Source organism: Lycorma delicatula, chromosome 4 (genome assembly GCF_047948215.1).
Source record: "Lycorma delicatula isolate Av1 chromosome 4, ASM4794821v1, whole genome shotgun sequence".
NCBI classification, from domain to species: domain Eukaryota; kingdom Metazoa; phylum Arthropoda; class Insecta; order Hemiptera; family Fulgoridae; genus Lycorma; species Lycorma delicatula.
The window spans coordinates 127222058-127245473 of NC_134458.1; the positions used below are offsets into that span (position 1 = coordinate 127222058).

Genomic DNA, 23416 nt, shown 5'->3' on the forward strand with positions numbered 1-23416 from the left:
ACCAAAACAAGAATCATTTTAAATTAAGGAGGATGTGTCATTTTGTAAAGTTTTCTGACCTTATATCGCTATTTTCTTGTGTGCTTTTAATTTGTTGATAAGTTAAACCTCACTTTATATCATTCATCACTTTTATCCTTTAAGTTTTTTTTTCTTATAAGTAATCTTTACAACATATATCTAACAAATGTATGTTACTCTTTTCAGTATATGGGTTAACCAATTACTTTTTACTGCTCTTTTCATTGTTTCAATTACATAAATTTATCACTTAACCGTTTCCCTTCTCTTCCACAAAACGCTTATATCTCATGTACATTTAATTTTACTTGTTATTCTTTTTTAATACACAATTTTCATTTATATTAAAACCAACACTTCAAAAATAAAATTTTACAAGATTTATTTGTTTAATTATTGATTGAATTGTATTTAATGTTTTATTACATTATTATTAAACAGGTTTGATGGAAACTCTCAGAGATGAATTAAAAAAAGATGGGGATAACGAAAATATCCACCTGACATGTGTTCATCCATATTTCATCAACACCAGTGGTGATTACACAGAAAACTGGAGTATAAGGTGACAATGAAGTATTTATAGATAATTTTAGTAGTAAGCTGGTTAAGTTTGATAATGTGCTAATTAATGATGGATCAGTTTTTTGATTCCAATCCTAAAAAAAAAAATTAATCCGGCTATATATTTTACATAAGGAGAAATAATTTACTCTCATAGTATTTCTATTAAAAAACTTTAAATTTATGAAGCAAATCAGGCAGAAAAAGATCTTATAATAGCACAGTGAAATCAAATATATTACCCTATTGATAAATCACCAACCAATAAAGAACACAAATCATCTATTTCTGTACAACTTAACATACTTTTATGTTAAGAAAAGGGTAAAGTATGGTGATCATATCAAAAATGGGGTATCGGTTTTTTAAATATTCTTAAATTTTAGGGTCCAACTAGTTCATATAAACCAAAAACACATAGAGTATATATGTATGTATACGCGTACGTATATATACATATGCGTGTCGCACTGCTTTTGGCCTTATATTTCAGGATTGACCAAACAGATTTCTTTCAAATTTAGCTTCAGTATATATATGGCGTATTTATAGATGATATTATTATTATTCTTTTTTTTTAATTGTTAAATGATGGGGAATATCACGAAAAACCGATTTCGATTTTCTTCCGAGGCATTACAGAGAAATCGTTTTTAAAGCAAATTTTTAACCTGCAATGCATCACATATAAATAGTCAAAAAAAATTTTCAAAAACCAATCCTCCACTTAAAATTTAAATATATATTTCTCATCTTCTTTCGCTCCATCTGCATTCGGTTTAAATATTTTACAAGAAATTTTTTTGAAAGATTATACTAGAGCTTTTTTTTTATAAACCCTGGACCTAAAATGCAGAAAAGTTTTTTGAAGTTTTTTTTATTTTTTTATTTTACATTTTATTGAAGAAAAGTTAGCTTTAGAGGAAACTTTACTTAAACAAATTTCTTAAGCCTAACCTGCATATTAATATTTTTAGAATATACATTGTTTTTTTCTTCTTTTTCTCGAACTTGTAATTTTTACCATTAAGAAAAAGATTTTTTTTAGGTCTCTTCATCACTTAAAAGGCTATTTAAATTAAAGTAGCTTTGCCACCTAATCATAATCCGGACACAAAAAGAGGAGCAATTTTTTCCACTACCTTCATAAAAGTTATTCTTTTTTTTTTCAATATTATTAAAAACAATTATTTTTTAAATCAATTTTTTTTATGAATAATTTTTAATAAATAAGATTTTCCCACAAAGTAAGAAAGCCCTTAAAAATAAAAATTTATTCATTAAAAATTTGGGAATTTTGATGCTTAAGTCATTTTTTGGTAACAATGAGCTGACCAGCATAATCATACAATATTTTTCCAGCTTTTGTTAATGTTGTTGAAAATAAATAAATATTTTTAACAGATTTTTGAAAGCAATTAATTCGAATACCATATGTAGTTACGTTATTTGTTTGAGGTAAATAAAATAGTAAATAATAGTATCACCTAAAAATAAATATCTCTTAAAATGAAAAACGAAAAGTTAGAATATCATAACTAAAAACAAAATATTATTTTAGCATTCTAAAGTGAATAATGGGCTCAGAGCGACAAAGAGAAGGCTATCTAATATACACTTTACCTGAGCAAAATCTTTGAACCACTTGATACACAAGGGGCTGGCGAGGAAGAGATTCATTAATTCTTGTGCAGTCCTATTACTCTGAGTCTTCCTGTTAAGCTGTTTCCATCATCAGAGCTTTTGCAAGTAATCAGGATGGACCAGGATTCACAGAAGATCCTAGGCTTTTACTTATTTAATAAAAACATGCTACTTATCCTTCCTTTCACAGCCATTCTTTACATAACATACCTCTTTAATGGCATCACTACGTGCTTCCCGATGAAGTGAAAATTTTCACAAATGGTTCCCGAAACCAGGTAAACAGGTACTTGATGTTACTTCGTATAGACCGATAAGTCTATTACCTATTTTTTCTAAAATATTTGAGACACTTTTTTTTCGGCGTATTCTTGGGCAATCGTGTTATTTCTGATCATCAGTTCAGCTTCCGAAGTGGTCAATCGACAATTTTGCAGACGAATAGACGCATAGCAAGATTATTAGCAAAATTAGCTATGAGCAAAACTTATCAGCACGTCTTTGACAAGGTCTGATTACCTGGCCTGTAACACAAGTTAAAAACGATCCTACCTCAACCGTATTACTTGATTCTGCGTAGCTATCTGAATGGACATTTTCATAGGTAAAATATAATAAGGACTTGTCTGTGTTCTTTAACACTAAGTTTTCTGGCTGTTTATGTTGACTCATATATATATATATATATATATATATACATAAATGATAATACGAAGTAAAACTGTAGTTTTAATAAAATTTTAATTTTCTGAAACAGTTCACAAGGCTAATTTTCAAGAATTTAAAATTGTGATGATCATTATCATTTTTGAGTAGCATTAAACAATTTCAAGATAATTCGGTCGTAATTCTGATGAAGAAAGGTATATCTGCCTAATTTCAACTTTAAATAACTTCGAAACGGAATATTTTTGACTGATTAAAAACCTAGAGTTTTTTAATACTATTTTAATTAAAAGAATAAAGTATCTCTTATAAAATAAGTTACATGAAATAAAAAAAAAAAATTACTTCTGAAATCAGCACAAATTACATTCGCATGAATTACAACCCTGAAGCCGGAAGTTGAGGAGGATGAAATGGGAGAAACAATACTGAGATCTGAATTTAAGAGAGCATTAAAAGATTTAAATGGCAGAAAGGCTCCTGGAATAGACGGAATACCTGTAGAATTACTGCGCAGTGCAGGTGAGGAAGCGATTGATAGATTATACAAACTGGTGTGTAATATTTATGAAAAAGGGGAATTTCCGTCAGACTTCAAAAAAAGTGTTATAGTTATGATACCAAAGAAAGCAGGGGCAGATAAATGTGAAGAATACAGAACAATTAGTTTAACTAGTCATGCATCAAAAATCTTAACTAGAATTTTATTCAGAAGAATTGAGAGGAGAGTGGAAGAAGTGTTAGGAGAAGACCAATTTGGTTTCAGGAAAAGTATAGGGACAAGGGAAGCAATTTTAGGCCTCAGATTAATAGTAGAAGGAAGATTAAAGAAAAACAAACCGACATACTTGGCGTTTATAGACCTAGAAAAGGCTTTCGATAACGTAGATTGGAATAAAATGTTCAGCATTTTAAAAAAATTAGGGTTCAAATACAGAGATAGAAGAACAATTACTAACATGTACAGGAACCAAACAGCAACAATAACAATTGAAGCATAAGAAAGAAGCCCTAATAAGAAAGGGAGTCCGACAAGGATGTTCCCTATCTCCGTTACTTTTTAATCTTTACATGGAACTAGCAGTTAATGATGTTAAAGAACAATTTAGATTCGGAGTAACAGTACAAGGTGAAAAGATAAAGATGCTACGATTTGCTGATGATATAGTAATTCTAGCCGAGAGTAAAAAGGATTTAGAAGAAACAATGAACGGCATAGATGAAGTCCTACGCAAGAACTATCGCATGAAAATAAACAAGAACAAAACAAAAGTAATGAAATGTAGTAGAAATAACAAAGATGGACCGCTGAATGTGAAAATAGGAGGAGAAAAGATTATGGAGGTAGAAGAATTTTGTTATTTGGGAAGTAAAATTACTAAAGATGGACGAAGCAGGAGCGATATAAAATGCCGAATAGCACAAGCTAAACGAGCCTTCAGTAAGAAATATAATTTGTTTACATCAAAAATTAATTTAAATCTCAGGAAAAGATTTTTGAAAGTATATGTTTGGAGTGTCGCTTTATATGGAAGTGAAACTTGGACAATCGGAGTATCTGAGAAGAAAAGATTAGAAGCTTGTGAAATGTGGTGCTATAGGAGAATGTTAAAAATCAGATGGGTGGATAAAGTGACAAATGAAGAGGTATTGCGGCAAATAGATGAAGAAAGAAGCATTTGGAAAAATATAGTTAAAAGAAGAGACAGACTTATAGGCCACATACTAAGGCATCCTGGAATAGTCGCTTTAATATTGGAAGGACAGGTAGAAGGGAAAAATTGTGTAGGCAGGCCACGTTTGGAGTATGTAAAACAAATTGTTGGGGATGTAGGATGTAGAGGGTATACTGAAATGAAACGACTAGCACTAGATAGGGAATCTTGGAGAGCTGCATCAAACCAGTCAAATGGCTGAAGACAAAAAAAAAAGAATTACAAGCATTCAATATTAGCTTATTTCAAAGGAAATCAAATACGTGCTTAATATTATTCGCAGGCGGTAATAGACCTCATTTCGACGAAGAGGCGTGTAATATAAAATAATTAATCATAATTTTGTTAGAATAGAAAACAGGTAATATATTCTTAGTATAAAATTGATAAAATTCAATAAAGGTTTATATTTTGAAGTTAAAATTCCAAAATTAATTTGTTATTTATAATTTAATTTGATGTAGTTGAATTAAAAAAAATAATATAAAACCATTTTAACAACTGTAATCTGTTATAGGTTTCCAGAATTAACAATTGATGAAGTAGTAGAAAAAACTATTGAAGGAATTAAACATGAATGGTTCTCTGTTAGCATACCAGAAGATATGTATTACATCATTCATTTATCAAAGTAAGTATTATAAGAAATTTTTTTTATAAAAACTTAGCTCATGTTTCTTATCTTGCTCAGTTTTTCAAAGTTTTAACCTAATGAATGTCTATTTAATCCACTCACGTACATTGGTTTTATCTCCTTCATTGAAGATTTACTAAGTTAAAAGTCGTTTAATAGTCTCATCACCTCTTTCTGTACCGTTACTGGTACAAAATAAATTTATAGTGAAATAAATTATCTCTACTTACACCAGCTTTATATTTATAAAAAATCTTTTTTTTCTTAATTATTATTATGCACTATATTACTAACTACTAAAAATGTTAAATTCAAATGTTGTTGAATTGTTTATAGTGTCCTTAATTAAATTTTTTAGGTGATACGATAATATATACATGAAATCCAAAACTGGTATATCATCCATTCTAAAAAATAACAACAATTTCAAACTCGGATTTATTGTATAATGAGGAATGAACAAGTAACCGGGTTTTCTTCTTATTATCATGAAAAATTCACACACATGATGATTTCATTTCTATAAATGAACAATTCATTATGTTCATCAAGTGAACATCAATACTCTCAAAGAGAGGAACTATGGCCGGTTATCTGTTATACCTTAATCTTTTAAGTACTTTACAAAGATCTATGAGATAGGATGTAAAGCAACTAATACACTCTTTCTAAAGCACTCTTTGTAAAGCACTCTTTCTGTATTAAAACAATTCTCTCTACGCAGGAGCGAAAATGTTTATATTATAATTTTGTTAATCTTAAAGAATTTCAAACCTTCCGCACATTTTATACTAACACTATTTTTTTATTTTTTTATTATTATTATTATTATTCTCTCTACTTAACATTAAAATTTTTATTGTAAGTTCATTATTTTAACTTCCTCAACCGCAGCAGAGTTGCTTCCACTTATAAATAATTTTTTCCCACGGCTGCATTATAACGTTTGAATTACGCGGCTTGTCCTGTATCAAAATGAGTGTCATTATGAAACAGATTTTAATTATGACATAGGTGTTTGACCTACCAAAAGCCTTCCCTTTTCGACCACTGATCAAACAGAAGCGAGTATTGTTTAATGTATCGGCTGTCCTTTTTACTTTGCTTGCTAACTACTAAATCAGAGGTTAATCTCAAAGTACACCAATATGTAATTAAGTTTCCATATTACAATGTTTATCCTTTTGTTGATTATCTTGGACTAAGGAGGAAGAAATGTTTTTAACACCGATCGATACTGAAGAAAAGGCAGACCTTATGACTAATAACCTATTGCAACAGAAATGTATTTTTTTTTTAATTTAAAATAATATAATCCGTAAACAATGTATTCTATCATCGATTTAAATCAATAATCCAAATACTTTCTCAGCCGTAGAAAAAATACTCTCTTTAATGGCCATTATTGCACTCTTGCAAAATTTACGTGACTTACTTCGCACTCGCACATTAATGGCTATAATTATAGGCTCGTTGCTTAATCTACTATTATTCACATAATTATTTTAAGTTGAGAATTAGAAATCTACTTTTATCAAATCGTTAGCATTTGTTACAAGGAGCAAATTTAATCACTAAGAATATTTTATAAATATATGTGTTTTTTATTTTATTAAATGTTTAAGAGAAAATCTAGTTATTTTTAAACGTTGTACTGTGTTTGCTGAATTTTAACTTTTTTTGGATAATAAAATAAATATTTTTAATTGATGAATCAACTGTAAAGTAAAATTTTCGAGTGAAATAAACAAACTTTTCCAAAGATAATCTGTCATAAGTTATAATGTTTTAGATTAAAATATCGAAAAAATTACAACATTCTAGAATAGTTAACAAAAAGATTGTATTTACTAACAATTATATAAATTGTTGAAAAATTGTCGAAAAATTATATAAATTAGTTTTTCTTGTACCCTTGGGATAAGAGTTAAAAACCGAATTATGAAAAAAGTTTCAGGTCGATATGATGAAAAAGTAAATAGTGTTAAACATTTATAAAACTCCAACTTTTTGAAACGGGTATACCTTTTTAAATTATTAATTTTTTAATGGTATTTCCGTTGTTACTATTTTTTAACGAACTACAAAGCACACGCGTGCTTTGTAACAAAATTTATTCCCCATTGAGACGTAGGAAGCTACTTCTTAATACCTTCTGATCTTCTCATTTGATAATAAAAAAAACAAAAAAAAAAAACACAATTACTATACTTACAATTCAGAAACACACATACCACATTTAAAAATTCTCTAATAAAATATTTTCTTTTAGATTTAAAGTAAAAAGGACGTCAACATAGATTCAAAGGATATTAAAACGTTAAAAAATACATAAAAAGCGGATTTTTTTAATCAATAGCGACACATTTCTTCTCTTATTTACTAAAACGTCTAAGAATACTATCCGTTATGATAATCTTAGAAATAAAGATAATTACATACATATAAAATATTAAACAAATAACCAAGATTTTCCGTTTTTCTAGAATATTAAAAATTATAGTCTAACGTATATATCAAAAAATATTTTGAAGTATTTTTTTTTTTCCAAAATATACTAGTATTTAAATTAAATGAAATACTATATTTTATTTTTTATTAGATTAAACCGTGACGTATGAATTTTTTTTCGTGTCTGATCTAAGTCCATTCATTTAATTTATTTCCACATACCTTTACATTCTCTGCTACACGTCTTAGCCCCAGTATTTCTCACATTCTATATCCCCACTTATATATTTCATAGATTCTAATTTATTTATGGATTTTATGTCCAGGCATGTAAGTTATTTTTCAACAAGCTTCTTAGTTAAGCTTCCCCATCAGATATTCCCTGATTATTTTTAATTTTATACAGATTTTTGGGCAACTCAAACATACAACGTTGTTTTCTTGAATATATATTCGTTTACTAAACTCTCTTGAAAGGCATACAATTTACACCTGCAACTAAGGGCTACGATTGTAGGTGTCTTACAGGCGTTTGAAATTTGATGCAGGTCTTTTGCAAGTTAATAAAACCATAATTCTGTTTTAATACTGCTACCGTTTCTGTCCTTTAGTTATTTTCTTAATAAGTTTACTCGTATTTTATGTATTTCTAATTTATATGTATATGTTTCTTGATTCGAATCCCGATCAGGCTAGGAATTTTATCACATACTACATAAATTAATTTCTTATACTAAAAAAAAAAAAAAAGAAATGTTAGGTAGTTGAATTGGATGTAGGACGTACAATTAATTACTTTGCTGCAATATTTCTTTCTAGAATAATAATACTTCCTTTTTTAACTAGTTTTATTATCGCTGGATTATCGCATTATAAAACACACAAAGTTCTTTTCTTTTATGTTTTTAAAAGGTTCTACCAAAATAGTCTCTATTTTAAAATTCGTCTTAAGATTATTATATTTTCTAACTTAAATTCCATTTTCAAATTTTTATTAATCGCCTCATTATTTTCTTTTTGGCTTCCCTTTTTATATCTTTCGTCTCATAAAGCGATTAATAAAATTATTAATGAAAATGATACTGTACTAGATTAATTTTTATGATTAAATCTCCACATAAGCTCGGAGCTTGTGTCGTGAGAATATTTAATAGAAATGTTTATAGCATGTGAAAAATCCAACACCGGAATTCAAATCCGGAACCTCCGGATGAAAGACCGAGAAGCTACCATTTTGTCACGGAGACCGGCGAAGTAAGATTTACCTCAAATTAAATCTTGATGTTCCAGTTTAAAATTAGCTGTTCAAATTATATTTTTATTTTAAATTCAAGCTTAATTTTAACATTAGTACCTTAATTTACTATAGAATTATTTTTTTAAAAATTCAAAAAAAGTTTTAACTTTTAATATACATAATACTAATCTTTTATTGACATTAAAAATCTGTAATAATACTTATAGTGAAAGCAATAATTTTATGTTACAGGTTACTACCAATTTACATTTATGATCAATTTAAACAAGTATGCCATGCTGATGTTAAAGTACCTGAAAAAGAAAAGTGGAACAATTTACCACCAATGCATATCATTAAGGATACACTTAAGTGATCAAAAAAAGAATATAATATATATTAATTATATATATATATAGTAATTAACAAAGTATTTATTATTAGTATATTATGTTTTTTTCTATCTTAGAAGTTATTTTTAAAAAAAATAAAATATGCTATGTTTAATAAAATTTGCAACGTATTGCTAATTCCTGATTGACTCTCATATGCCAAAATTGGTCATGGCTTGGTTAGCTGTTTTTTTCTCTCATTGTCTTGTTTGATAATTCATCTGTATATATATATATATATATATTTATATAATTAAAGATAAATTTATGTTACCGGTTATCTTTATAAATTATCTACCTTAATAAACTGTTTTAAAACAAACAAAAAACAGGCATTTTAGAGAAAAAAGTGTTCCAGAAATTTTTTTTTATTTAAGTATAAAAACGGCTGTAATAATATTAAGTTAGGAATTTACTTCCAAGGTCACTTTGTTTATTTAAATTAATAATAATATATTTTAAACCCACCTTATTGGTCTAATGGTCTTTACACGTCGTCGTTAATCAGCTGATTTCGAAGTTGAAACTTTATTAGGATTTGAATACCAGACAGTGGATACCGGTGTTCTTTGGTAGTAGTCGACCTAAGTTTGTTCAAGATTACAAATTTACCGGTACAATTACATTACACTGATAAGTCGCTAATTACTTTACTTGTTGATGGGACTATAAATAAAAGTATTAAAAAAAAATAACATTCTAATTCATTAATCTGATCCAAAATATTTTATTTATAAAAATTTTGTAAATTTGCTTTTAATAAATTTGTACTTATTATTTTTATTTTATTCATAGTAAAAAGTTAACAGGTTTTTTTTTTATTTTACCTGCAGTATTTGAATCAAGAAAAGCTATTTTTAAAACATCAACTTTCAAAATAATTCTTTTTTCTGTTTTTCATAGACAGAAGACCTCTTTGGAAAAACATGCATTAAATTTTTGCTAAAGGATTATTATAAAATGTGTTAGTGTAAAAGAAGAAAAAGTTAACAATTATTATTATACCCGCATTATTAAGTTGCCATTATTATCGTTCACTCGTGGAAATAATAGCCTGATATAAAGTTATTTATTACGAAAGACAAAAAAAAACAATGTTTTCCATCAAATATAAATACATTAATACAAGTTAATACAACAGAACCTTTTTGGAGAAAAATGCTAGATGTTAAAGCATAATTAAACTGAAAAATTTAATAAAATGATAGCTTTTCCTTTAAAAAAAACATTTTCTTCTGAAAATCTTTTCTACGATATATTGTTTTTATTTCCTATGAGATATAGCTAGAATTGCTATATTAAAGGGGAAAGTATGATGATCATGTAAAAAATGAAGAATCGTGTTTTTGCAAATCTTTACGTTTTAGGGTTCAACTAGTTCATCTAAACCAAAAAAAAAAAAAAAAGACATGTAGGTATATGTATTTCAATTTGTTTGGTGATATCTCAGGATTGTCCCAACATATTTTCTTCAAATTTGGCTCAAATATTTTTATATATGATGCATTGATTTATTTTTTTTTTGTTTAAATATCGTTAACGAGGTGAGGAATATTGCGAAAAAAACAGTTTCGATTTTCTTCGGAGGCATTTTTTTAAAGAAAATTCGCTACCTGAAATGCATAAATATATATTCAATATTTTTTTTCAAAAAATCAACCAATACCTCTAAAAAGTTGAAATATATTATTTTATTCTTTTACTCTATCTTCTTTCGGTTTAAATATTTTTCAAAAATGTTCTGTAAATTTATACTTCATATATAGAACTATCAATAAAATGTTTGTGATTGTTTTAAATTATAGACCCCGAATCTAAAATGCACAAATTATTTTACTATAAAAGGTATTATATGATTTAACTGGCGTAGCCGGAAAAGTCATTAAATACTTCGCCAGAATTTTTTTTATGTTTTATGTTGGAGACTTAGAAATTTAACTTTTACGTTTTCTTTAATTTGTTGCCCATTATACGAGTAATTGACTTCATAATGTTATAATTGTTTAAGAAGATTTCTATATTACTACAGCAAACGGTTTGAAAATTTCAGAAGAAAATGTAAGTATAAATAATTCCGAGAGTAATTAAAATCTTATTAATTTATAAAAATGTATATTTTTCCTTAATTCAAAATGAAGATATATTGTTCAAAGATTTACTTCTTATTGACATGCTTAGAAAATAAAAACTCTTGTATATGCACAAATAATTTAAACGTACGCGTATTAAAATGACAAATATATACAATTTAGTTTTTGATGAACACCTTTAATTTTACATTGGTAAACGTTTTTTAATAATTAGTACCAAAGACTGTATACTGTACTAGTAACACTTTTTTACCATGAGGAAATTAGAAAGATGTTAACTTTTTGATTTATTCCACCGTTATTGATATATGAAATATTTTTGAAATAACTTCTTTCTAAATACCTGGTTAAAAAAAACACGAATCTTTTATACTAGTACAAAACTCCTTCACATTAATGAAGAATTTCTATAAACAATGAAGTACATGAAAATTCTAAGATTTAAAATATTGATATATAACTTTTAATTACTGGCTGTACGATTTTTGGAACCAATGTAATTGCAATTTATTTATCCAGTAATTTTGCGGAAACAAAATTGAAAATTGGTTAAATAATATTATCCTGTTATTGTAATTACGCTAACATTTAGTCTGGAAATAAATTTGTATGAAATTACACGTTAATTATCTACAAATATTTTGTAGAAAGAAGGCTATTTCTTGACGGAAATGTTACAATGTTACAAAATAAAATGAATGTAAAAATTTAAAGAATAATTGCTCAATATTTATACTGTTATTGTATTATATTTAGTTAGAATTAATAATATTATTACTGTTATTAAATTTATAGGATATTATATTCAAAACTGTACTATTATATATATATACAAAATAATAATAATTTTTGTTTTAATACTTATTAGAGATTTTCGTTACATTGTAAATCAAAGATTTTTTTAATTATTAATAAGCGTAAATGTATATACTCTTATTGAAAAGTGTTCGTCTCTATGTTTGCACAAATATTCACTTAAAATTTACAAACTAAACTGATCAGTCTGAATATTTCTTCTACCACAATTAGTTAATTGAAGACAATGATTTTAGGCTGATATTTTTTTAACAAACTATCCTTCCTTTAATTTTTAAACCGTCATTTTTCATGGAAAACTTCACCCATTTTCTTAACATTTGTATACGTTTTTTTTTCAATAATTAATAACGACTGTATCGATTTTCACGAAATTTTCTGTATAAATTAACTGAAATTAAATTCATCTATTTTTCTTACTGTAAAACAATATAGTTTTCCTTTTACTAGATTTGAAAATTTTTAACATGAATTATGCAAAAATTATTTCCTCCTGTTTAACAAAAACATGTCCTTTAGATACCATTTATCATTTTACAAATATATATATATATATATATATTTATATTATTAAATTTATTAATTTAAAACCCCAGAATAAATACATTACTTTATTTGTTTACAAAAGATACGTTTAAAGTTTTAACAGACAAAATAATTAAACATTAGAAAAAGAGTAAAAAATGTAAAGTGTACATGGAAGAAAGCTGGATAATTTAAATATATAATTTACCCTGGACAAAAGTATAATTTAAAAAAAGTCAAAACGTCCGTCCATATCTAGAAAAAAAGTTGATATTTATATATTATTTGCTAACAAAATGTTATATTTTTATCAAAATTTTCATGGTTCTTTTTTTCTTAGAGCTATTTATCAAAAAATGATCTGCTCTATTTACCTTTAAATTTTTCCTTTCTTAAAAATTTTAAAGTTATAGAATTTATACATTGGTTCTTATGCTCAGAATGTATTGAAAAATATAATAAAAAGAACTCAAATTATTTTACATTCTCACTGTAATAATTAAATAAACACACACAAAAATGCACATTACTCCATTTATTTTCAAAAAGTAAAGAAACTGATAAACCTATATTTTTATTTTATGTGATTAAAATTACATAAATTTTAAAATTTACATATATTATTAATTGACTAAAATTTTTATTAACTATAATGTTAACATATTTTATAAAAGGAAAATGAAATCACAATTAAAAAGTTAATTAAGTACGAAATTCTACTTTTACTCTTTATACGGATTATCCTGTCCCATAAAGAAACTATTATTTCTATTTTGTAATTCCTGACTTTTACGTACATTACTACTAGCTTGCCTGTCTATAATAAGTTATAAACATATTTTATAGAATCGCCGTATTTTGAAAGATCAAGATGTGCTGATTACCATGTAAATTCAACATTATTGTTTTATTAGAATACGAGTATATTGTACATAAGAATTTCTTTAGAGAATAAATTTGAGATAGGTGGAGTACAAAATTATTTAAAATGAAAAAAGTCAAGAAAATTTTAGGATATAATTATATTAAATAACATGTAAATAATTTTATATTGTACAGTTTGTTAGTTGATATTACTAATCGTTAAGGAAATCTGTAATATTTTATTTAATAAAAAAATTTACTATTAAATATTAATTTTCAGTTTTCTTGCCCTATACTAATTTCATCCTCCTAACTTAATAATCTTATTTAATATTTCTTTATTAATTTCAGAGATTAATATTTATAATTATCATGGAAATATTAATACGTTTCCAAAAGAATATTTTATCTAAAGAAACACAGACGTTGCATTGTTACAAGAGTTTACATATTCACAAAAAACATATACACGAAGTACTAATAAAACTCTGTATACATGATCTCTACGTTTGATTTCTATATACATGACATTCCTCTTCAAACTAAAATCAATTTTTTACACACATATTTATGAAAACAATCAAATCAGAAAGTACTAGGGTTATTCAGTAATTAATGGCACAAATTGCTCTGGAGTTAAAACGGTTCAATTTGATTTTTTTCACATTTCAACATAATCTCCAGAAGTATTAATACATATGTCCCACCTCTGAATCAGCTTATTTATACCTGAAAAGAAATCTTTGTTTCTACATAAGCGAATTTAGCATATTTTCTTTAACGTAGTCATTGCAATTAAACGTCTTACCACGCAGCGCCTCCTTGAGTAGACCAAAAAAGGGAAATGAAATGGGGCCAATTCAGAACTGTACGAGGGATGATGTAGTACTACCTGATGCAATTTTTGTATGGTTTTTCGAGTTAGATAAGCTGTACGAAACCGGAAGTTATCTAAAGCAGAGTGATGACTTTTCGCAGAGATTCCGTGCGTGTTTTCAACACTGTTGGCTTAACTTTGTTGATAAACATGTCACAGTAGTGTGCTCTGTTTATTGTTCACTGAAAATTTAGAATATTTATAAAAACCGGGTTTTGCATCCCAAAAGATTGTCATCATAATTATTCCTGCTAATGGTCGGGTTCGGAATTATTTCTTGGCAGGTGAACACATGTCCAAACTTTGTTTTTTTTTTTATTCCAGTTCCTTTTGGTGAAGCCAACTCTTATCACAGGTTAAAATACTGCACAAATAATCTTCATCTTCCTGCTGATACTGTTCTTTCAACTCTGTGCACTTGTGAAGTTTTGTCTCATCATGATGATTTGTTAACTCTATGAGAACCCATCTTGCGCTCTTCTTTTGGTACTTGATCTTGTCGTTGAAACAGTATGAACTTTACCCATACTTACTTTTAATTTTTCAGCTATAAACTTAACTGTAATAAATCAGTTTTTCTAGATTAGACAGTCTATGCGAATTCCAAGCGTTTAAATTTTTTTACCCACTTGTAAACTTTGTGCGGCTCATACAAGTTTGTCAATATTAATTCATACGATAGTAAACGTTAACCGGTTTTTCACCTCCAGAAAGCAAAAACAAATCACTGCACACTGATCAACTAACTCACAAACTTCAAGAGAACTCAGCATCGTAAAATTAAATGTTGAAATTATAATCAAAATAATTTTAATCAAACAGTTTATCATCAAAGGGTTACCAACTTAGTATTCTGAAAGTATTAAAGCCCTCTTACCGACTGTTTTGCCTCCACAGATATTTGGGTTTTTACTAAATGACTCGCCAAAATGAAAGAAAATTCGTAAAATGTTTAATTATAACTTTTAAGATTAAACATATAGGAATAATTATAAAAGTGTTTGTCAAAAATTTGGCGTGCAGAGTTTAGTAACCTTGTTGTCTTCGCACTCGACAATCCCCTTGGTAATCGCTTTCGTAACACCCTTGAGTACTGGGCCAGGAGAGAGCTTCAGTCCCCGGACAAACTGCCTTTGTATCTTATCGAAGTTTCTACACCCAAGACGACTATCCCTAAAGGCCCCAAAACAGCGGTGGTGACTGTGAGCCGGGAAGGTGTCTGATATGCGGTCTTATTGAAACAGATTAAGGGAGGCATTGGAAACGGTCTTGCTGAGGACATATTGTCGATACATCAAGATCGTGCGGATACAGTTGAAATCAGAGTTAGAGATACAAACTCAACACGGGAGGACATCAAAAATAGGATCGGAGTGACAGTTTAGGGGGTACTAGTTGGTGACCGGTGTAGGGATCTGCATCTGTTGCCTCTGTATGTCACGGATTTAGATCTAGATACAACTCAGGCAGACGTTGAACAGGCTATAAGACAGGTGGTGGATTCTGAGGTTCCCATCCGGGTCTCCTCTACGTCCAGCGTACGAGGATACCCTCAGAGCCACATTCACGCTTCTTAACGCGAACAAATATTTTGGCTGATAAACTCATTAAGATAGGCTGGCATTCCAACAGAGTGGAGCTTATGGCAAACGACATTTGATATTGCAGATGTTGGGGTATTGGCCATAAAAGTTCTGATTGTCGTGAGCCGGACCGGTAGGCACTCTACAACTGCGGGGGCAATGGCCACAAAGCTGATAGCTGCATAGAAACAAAAAAATACCTGATCTGTATAACCGTAGGACACCGTACGGGAGGCCGGATGTATAAAGCCATACTGAAATGTTAAGTTTGTTACTGTCCAACACTAGTAGGAGTAACGCACAAGGGAGAATGGAGGGGAAGAATAGACCATCTGGCTAAACCATGAGGAATCATCTAGATGTCAACAACATCAACAGGGATAGATTTAAGACTATTGTCTTTTTTCTTCCTCAGACTCATCTAAGGAACCCCATTTACGGGCGAAGTTTCAGGCTTGCTAACTGGTTCCGCTACATGTTATTAAGAGAGCGTACGTGGGCCTGCGCCCTACCAACTAAACCTCACATCTCACCGATTCTCCCCTCTAAGGGCTGGCCCTGCAATTAAGCAATAATCAACATCGGGAGGTGCCATCGAGCTCATGTGTCAGGAGTTCCCATGCGTTGTCACCGTCGCCCATTCTTGCAAGCGTGGACGAACGGCGGCTTCGCAGGGAGGTGTCCGCCTACTCTTCGCCCTCCGGTCATAAAATTCCGCCTCGCACGGAGAGCTTTTTTTGTAGTGCTGTCCTCCTTTGGGTGTTCTCCTGGAAGAGTCCTTAATCTTCCTCCTTCTCCTGATGGGGGTGTGTCCACCCAGAATAGCATTGGCTTCTCAATCAAAACTACAGCTTCCTGCTCCTTAATCTTGAGGCTGTTTGTTGCAAAGGTGTAATAATTCTTCCAACATGTATTCAACCATGTTGTCAGGAGTCAAATTCCATGCTTCGAAGTAGAAAAACACGTCTTCTGGCGAGTCTTCCGCACCACAGTATATATAATGTGGAGTAACTCTCCTCCCAAATCTGGCTAAGTAAGAGCCAAACTCCCCGCCCGAAAGGAGCTGGGTAAGAAAATAAGACAGTTCCACATGATTCCTCCGGACCCTCGGTTCCAGTCTGAGGGTAAGGCGTCTTGTACAGGCTCCTTTGACTGAAGCGTCCCAGGACGCCGGCCATTCCTTCATGAAGATTTGATCAGAGCCCCGCCTGGCCATCCCCTCATACATCCTCGTAACATGTTTAATACGGAGGTGATCGGGAATACTCTTGCAATCACACAGACCGCGTCCCTAGACACAGTCTGATACGCCGTCGCGACCCCGATCATCAGTCTTGTCTGAAAGGTCTAGAGTTATCCAGTATACCTCTTGAACTGGAGGACAGAACTCCAGACCGGAGCAGCATATATCTGTGTAGATTTGGCGACCGATGTGAGGATACATCTTGTACCCGTTCTATAGCCCTCTTTAATTGGCATGGCAGTTTCCGCAAAGACAAAGATCTCTCTGCCTTGGCTACCGCCTCTCTGGCGTGGCTGGAGAAACGCCCTGCTCTATCAATATGCACGCCAAGATATTTCACGGACTAAATTCTTTCATCATCAATCCTAACTGAGATTTCCTTGTAAAATGTAACATGAAAATTACTGAATTATTTTGCAACAGTCTTTGTTAAAAGTTCAGAAGACTATCTTTCACGTAAATAATAAATACTCGATGTTTAGATATTACTCCATTAAAATAAACAAGAAATAAAAATCTTGTTTTTTTCAAAAATAAATCTATTTAAATTATAATATCATTTAAATTATACCAACAATTGCAAAAATGCAATTGATGGATGTACTCCCTGATAGTAACGTCATTATCGGAAGCAAGTTACTGATTTCGCTAAGAAAATGACTTGAATGAGAAGGGTGGCGCGGTAACACGCAGTTTGCTCTGTTCACCGGCAGTGATGTAGGTAGTGCCCAACCACCTAAAGGCAAGGAGTCCGCACACCGTGTGGAGACTGTGGTAGTCTCTTCAAAAGGTATAAGATACGCTGACGTACTTAAACAGGTGAAAAACGAAACGGTAATAATAGAGGGTGTTTATATAATAATGGAGTTTCTCTCAATGAGAAAAAAGGCAAGAGATTTACCAGAAATAAAGGTCAAGAAAAAGAAGGAGGCTTCAGGTGAACTGAGAGCTAGGATACAGGAGAAGGTAGGGAAGGTTAAGGTCACTACCAAGGTGAAAGTCTCCAAAATAGCCACCATCAGGATTAGGGATATCTGTGCTGACACAAACCACAAACATTGAGAGAATAATAGCCGCCAACAAAGCCCAGTGTTCGCCGATTATTATAGCGAGGAGATCCGCATACGGGGAAACCTGAATGTCGTAGTGAAACTGGAGGAGGCGGTGGCAAGGAACCTCTGTAAGCGGAAGAGAATCAAGATTGGCTGGGTACACTGGAGAGTACAGGAATGAAAAGAGGAGCTAAAATGTTTCAAATGTTGGGGAAGTGAGCATGTGGCCGCCAAGTGAAAAGGTCCAAACCGCAAGAGTCTTTGTTTCAACTGCGGTATGGATGGGCACTTGGCCAAGAATTGCAGTGGACATAGTAAGTGTCTGGTCTGTGGAGGAGAAGGGCTCAGGAGGGGCAAGTTGTGCCAATTTGCTATTAGACAGGGTAAGGAAGAAAGGAATTACATATGAAGTTCCTCCAAATTAACGTTAGCAGAAGCATCCCGGTTAACACAATGTTGCTAAAGGTAGCGGGATACAAAGAAGTGGACACAGTGCTCATCAGAGAGCCAAACCCCAGGAAGATTGGCGATGGCTGGGTCTCCGACATCCAATCTGAGACCCGATTGGGTGGCGCACACCCAATCGGTGAGCGGAGGCTCACCGATTGGTGGGTGCGGAGTGCCCACCAATCGGCTCACCAATCGTGGTAGGCGGAGTTGCCAAGTTCCTATCGTTAACAGTGGTGTAGGCAGGGGTTTTGTGTATGTCAAATTGGAATACTTCATTGATTACAGTTACTACATAACCCCTAAAGTGCCACTGAACCGGTTTGAGGTTTTCCGGGATGAGCTGACAGGATCTATTTCCACAGTGCAGAAGAGAGATATCGACGCTGGAGACTTTAATGCAAAGAGCGTGGTCCGAGGTTGGGCTGTCGTGCTGCGGATATCCGGGGAATAAGGCTAATATAGGCCTTGGTTCTTCAGCTTGTTGCGCCTTAACCCTGGGAACGCTGCCACCTTTGTCAGAGGAGATTGTAGCAGCGTCCTCGATGTCATGTTTGCGTCAGTGGATCTCCTCAGGTTCGTTGACGGATGTGAGGTACTGAAAGAGAAGTCAAAGATTTATCATTCATCAGGTAATGTTGCCCGACCCTGTGCAGGAAGTTAGGTCCACGTGGGATAGGCTCACTTCACTGGAGCTGCGGCGGATAAAGGAAGTTTTGAAGAGAGAAGTTGCGGATACAGAGATCCTTTCTCCTACGAGGATTCGTGTAGTCGCCTGAGCAAGGCGTGCGCGGAGTTGAAACCCGTAGTTGGGAAACACCAGGCTAGAAGAGCTGGCTGCATCCGGGCTTGGAGGAGGTTCGATAGGGAGGGTCAAAGAAACGGCAGGGGAGGCCAGCTAAGGTGAACAAGGCATTTGTGGACATAGCCCCTCAGCTGGTCGCGGACTTGATGAGAGGCCTTTTGTCCTCCTAGCGATTCCCAGTCGAATGGAAGAGAGCGAGGCTGGTTTTAATTAAGAAGCCGGGTAGGCCAGTTGAGGAGCCTGCAGCATACCGTCCGATTTATCTGCTTAACGCAGGAGGGAAACATTTTGAACGATTACTACTTTCGAGGCTTGACGAGGAGATCGTGGTCAGCTGCGGCCTTGCGGATAGTCAGTACGGCTTCCGTCAGGGCAAGTCGAATATTGGTGCGGTCTCAAAGGTAGTTGGTATCATCAAGGGGCCATTGAGCGTCATCCGTAGAACTAGGAAGATCGCGGGGTCCCATACTATTCGATATCAGAAACGCGTTCAATACGTTGCCGTGGGGCCTTGTAATAGAAGCCTTGGAGAGGTAGAGAGTCAATGATTATTTGAGGAAAATTTTTCACGACTACCTCAGTGAAAGGGAGATAGTCACGAATCGGACGGTGACGTAGTAAGATGACTGCAGGAGTGCCGCAGGGTTCTGTTTTTGGGCCTTCATTATGAAACTTGGCCTACGACCCGGTTCTCAAGATGGGCTGCCTCAGGAGTAGCAAACCATAGCGTATGATTATGACCTTGCACTATTGGTGGTTGCTCGTACGGAGGCGGAACTGATGACCAAAGCCGGCGATGCAATCGACAGTATCATGGACTGGTTCGACATCAGCGAGTTGCAAGTGGCTGTCAATAATATGCAAGCCAGTCTTTGCCGTGAGCAAGAGACTTATTGATGGGACGTTCTCGGTTACGGGATTGTCGTGATGCCGGCTCCGGCGTTAAAGTACCTGGGCATCTGGATAGACAGGAAATTTTCTTACCAGGTACACATCAGGGAGATCGACGGCATGGCTGAAAGAACTGCTTCGGGATTCTGCCGCATTATGGCAAACGTCGAGGGGCCACGTCAGTCAAAGAGACTTCTGCTGGCGTCGGTGGTAGACTCTTATGCTGTACGGGGTTGCGGTGTAGGAGGCGAGGCTGTGAATTGCCAGAGGCAGGGATGCCCTGGAGCGGATACGAAGAAGAATTGCGATACGTGTGGTCTTTGCCTACCGTACCGTTTCATTTGAGGCAGCTATGGTCCTTATCGGGCTTCCTCGTCTCGACCTGCTAGCTAAGGAGAGGAAGGAGGGCAAAAACAGAAACGAGGCTAGGCAAGATCTGCTGGCTTGCTGGCAGAGTAGATGGGAAGTTTCCCAAATAGGGCGATGGACAAGAAAATGGCTGCCTTGCGTGCAAAACTGGATGGATAGAGTTTTGGGAGAGTTGAACTTCTATCCCACTTAGTTCTTTAGCGGGTACGGGTGTTTTAACTCCTATCTGTTTGAGAGGGGTAGGAGAGACACCCATAGTGCATGTATTGCTCGGCAGCAGTCGATTCTGCCGAACACACATTTTTTGTGTGCCCTAAATGGGAGCTTTTGAGAATCCAGGTAGTCCAAGAAGTGGGTGCCATCTCCCCGGACAGTATCGGAGAGCAACGCTAAGAAGTGAGATGTCCTGGGCTGTCGTAGCTACGTTTATCAGGGCAGTCGGGAAAAAGAAAACTGAGGAGGAGGCACAATTTTATCCATGATTACCAATAATGTTGACGGTAGTAGACGTACGTTGAGTCGCAGACTTCAATTGAAGTCGCGATACATCGACGTGTTACTAGTTTTATGTGATTTCACTTACATGACTATACGATTGCGTTATGATTATATGTGTTGTGATTATATTATTAAATAATATATTTTATCTTATCTCAACGATGTTTCATGCGAGGTTAGATTAGGTTAGTGATTCTATTTGAATAATAATTTGATCATTTGATTATACACGCATAAGTGAATTTATCTATGTTTTGTCTGTTTATTGGATGGACATTCCGTTTTATTAGGAATATTATATAATCATTGTTAGGTTAGGTATATATTTAGGCTAGGCTTATATTATAAATGTGAGGATTCGTGGATTCTCATTGTGCATTTTGTATTTAAAGTAAGTAAATAAAAAAAAATAATAAATAAATAAAATATAATAATAAAAATAAATAAATAAAACGGAAGAACAAAATAAGATAAGATTATCTAAATTGAAAGATCGTGGTTGCTTTGTTCGAATTTCACATCCTGGGTCGTTCGTGGCTTTTTACGAGCAGTGTTTTATTTCCTTTGAAGGAATAAGATTATTAGATTATTTAGTCGCGATTATTTCATGTGTTATTATTTTACTTGACTGGATGATTGTATGCGTTGTAACAGTATTATCAAATATGGATTATGTGTTCTCATAGATGTATCGTGTTAGGTTAGGTTAGTGATTCTATTTGATTAATGTAGTGATCCTTTCATCTTACATGGTTTGTGTTAATTTATCATTAATAAGTTGGTGTTATTGGATGTAACCTATCTCGTTGGGTATATTATATTAGTATTGTTAGATTAGATAAATTGTTTAGGTTAGTTTTATATTGTAAGGGTGAGAACTCGTGTCTTATTTCCTTTCAGATAGTAAGTTTAGCTTGTAAGAATGGTTTTTGCTTTGTTCGCAAATTTTCGTGGCGTGATCGCCACGTTCTTCGTGTTTCTGAGTAGTGTATTATTCCTGGTTTTTGCGTAAGAAATATGATAACTAGGTTGTAAGAATGTCACCAGCACATTTCCACCCACCCCGGATTTTTTCAAAATTTATACCACTCTCCCGCCATTTTCTTCCTTTTTCTCTCCTGTTTCCGAAACTACCCTCATTTTTTATTTTCGACCCTCTTGTGGCTCTCTATGGCGTTATTTAAAGACAAACCGCATGTGTACCTATTCTTACTTATAGTGTACTCCGTGCGCGTCTAAAGGAATTATTATCCACCAAAAATATGGTAAAAACTCGAAGGCAAAAGGTGGGAGGCACCTCTGATGAAGAATAGTACCCTCTTTCAGCACCTCGAGATGAACAGATGCAAAGTGAAGAAGCTGATGAAAGGGTGTGGGACAATGCAATGAAACGAAGGCACCCGTCCAGCAGCAGATCAGTAGACAACGACGAGGTGGATATCACCACGATTTTAGAAGACCTCGAGCAACTTGACGACTTCCTGAGTTCCATCACGGGAAGCCGTCAAAACCTAAAGAAAAAAATGTGCAGAGTGAGGGGCTGGGTCGAAGAGATGGCGCCGATACTGAAGGATAGTCGGCGTAGAGCGGTTTCAACGGACCGGGGTGCTCAAACTGCACCAATAGGACAGTCGGCCATAAAAACCATGTTGCAGTCCGGAACTACGACGGACTTGTAATCACTAATAGACGTTGGTCCAACCAGGTTTATGAGAAGACATCTCTCCTCATGGAATTACCAAAGGATGAGGAAGACAAAGGAAAGGTATTCGGTTTTAGTAGGAATGGTACACCTAACCAAAAGTACGAAGATAGAGTTACGTAGGCAGCACCTGCAGCCTTTTCACGACTGACGGAAAAACTAGGGGCCCCCGGACATGTTGGCCGAGTGTCTCGAGTGTGAATGTGGGCGATCACGCTGCTTGGAGATAAGGAGGACGTCCATCAGATCGAAGATAACTACATCCTGCTGATGGAGGGTGAGGGCAATGAGATTGTGGATGACCTTCTATTGGGTCCTCAATCACGCGGA

At 33.2% G+C, this 23416-nt stretch overlaps 1 protein-coding gene and 1 long non-coding RNA gene across 3 annotated transcripts in view; one reads left to right on the plus strand and one right to left on the minus strand.

Annotated features, from left to right (window-relative positions):
- LOC142323859 (estradiol 17-beta-dehydrogenase 11-like) overlaps positions 1 to 13903 on the plus strand; it is a 79575-nt gene extending 65672 nt beyond the window's left edge. For both annotated transcript variants that reach the window (XM_075364158.1, XM_075364157.1), the window contains exons 5-7: positions 463 to 586; positions 5128 to 5241; positions 9185 to 13903. In XM_075364158.1, the coding sequence (XP_075220273.1) occupies positions 463 to 586; positions 5128 to 5241; positions 9185 to 9308 (362 nt within the window). In that variant the 3' untranslated portion in view covers positions 9309 to 13903. The remainder of the gene's footprint in view (positions 1 to 462; positions 587 to 5127; positions 5242 to 9184) is intronic.
- The window catches only part of LOC142323861 (uncharacterized), a 255933-nt gene that overhangs the window by 214984 nt on the left and 17533 nt on the right, over positions 1 to 23416 (minus strand). The gene's annotated exons all lie outside the window — the stretch shown is intronic.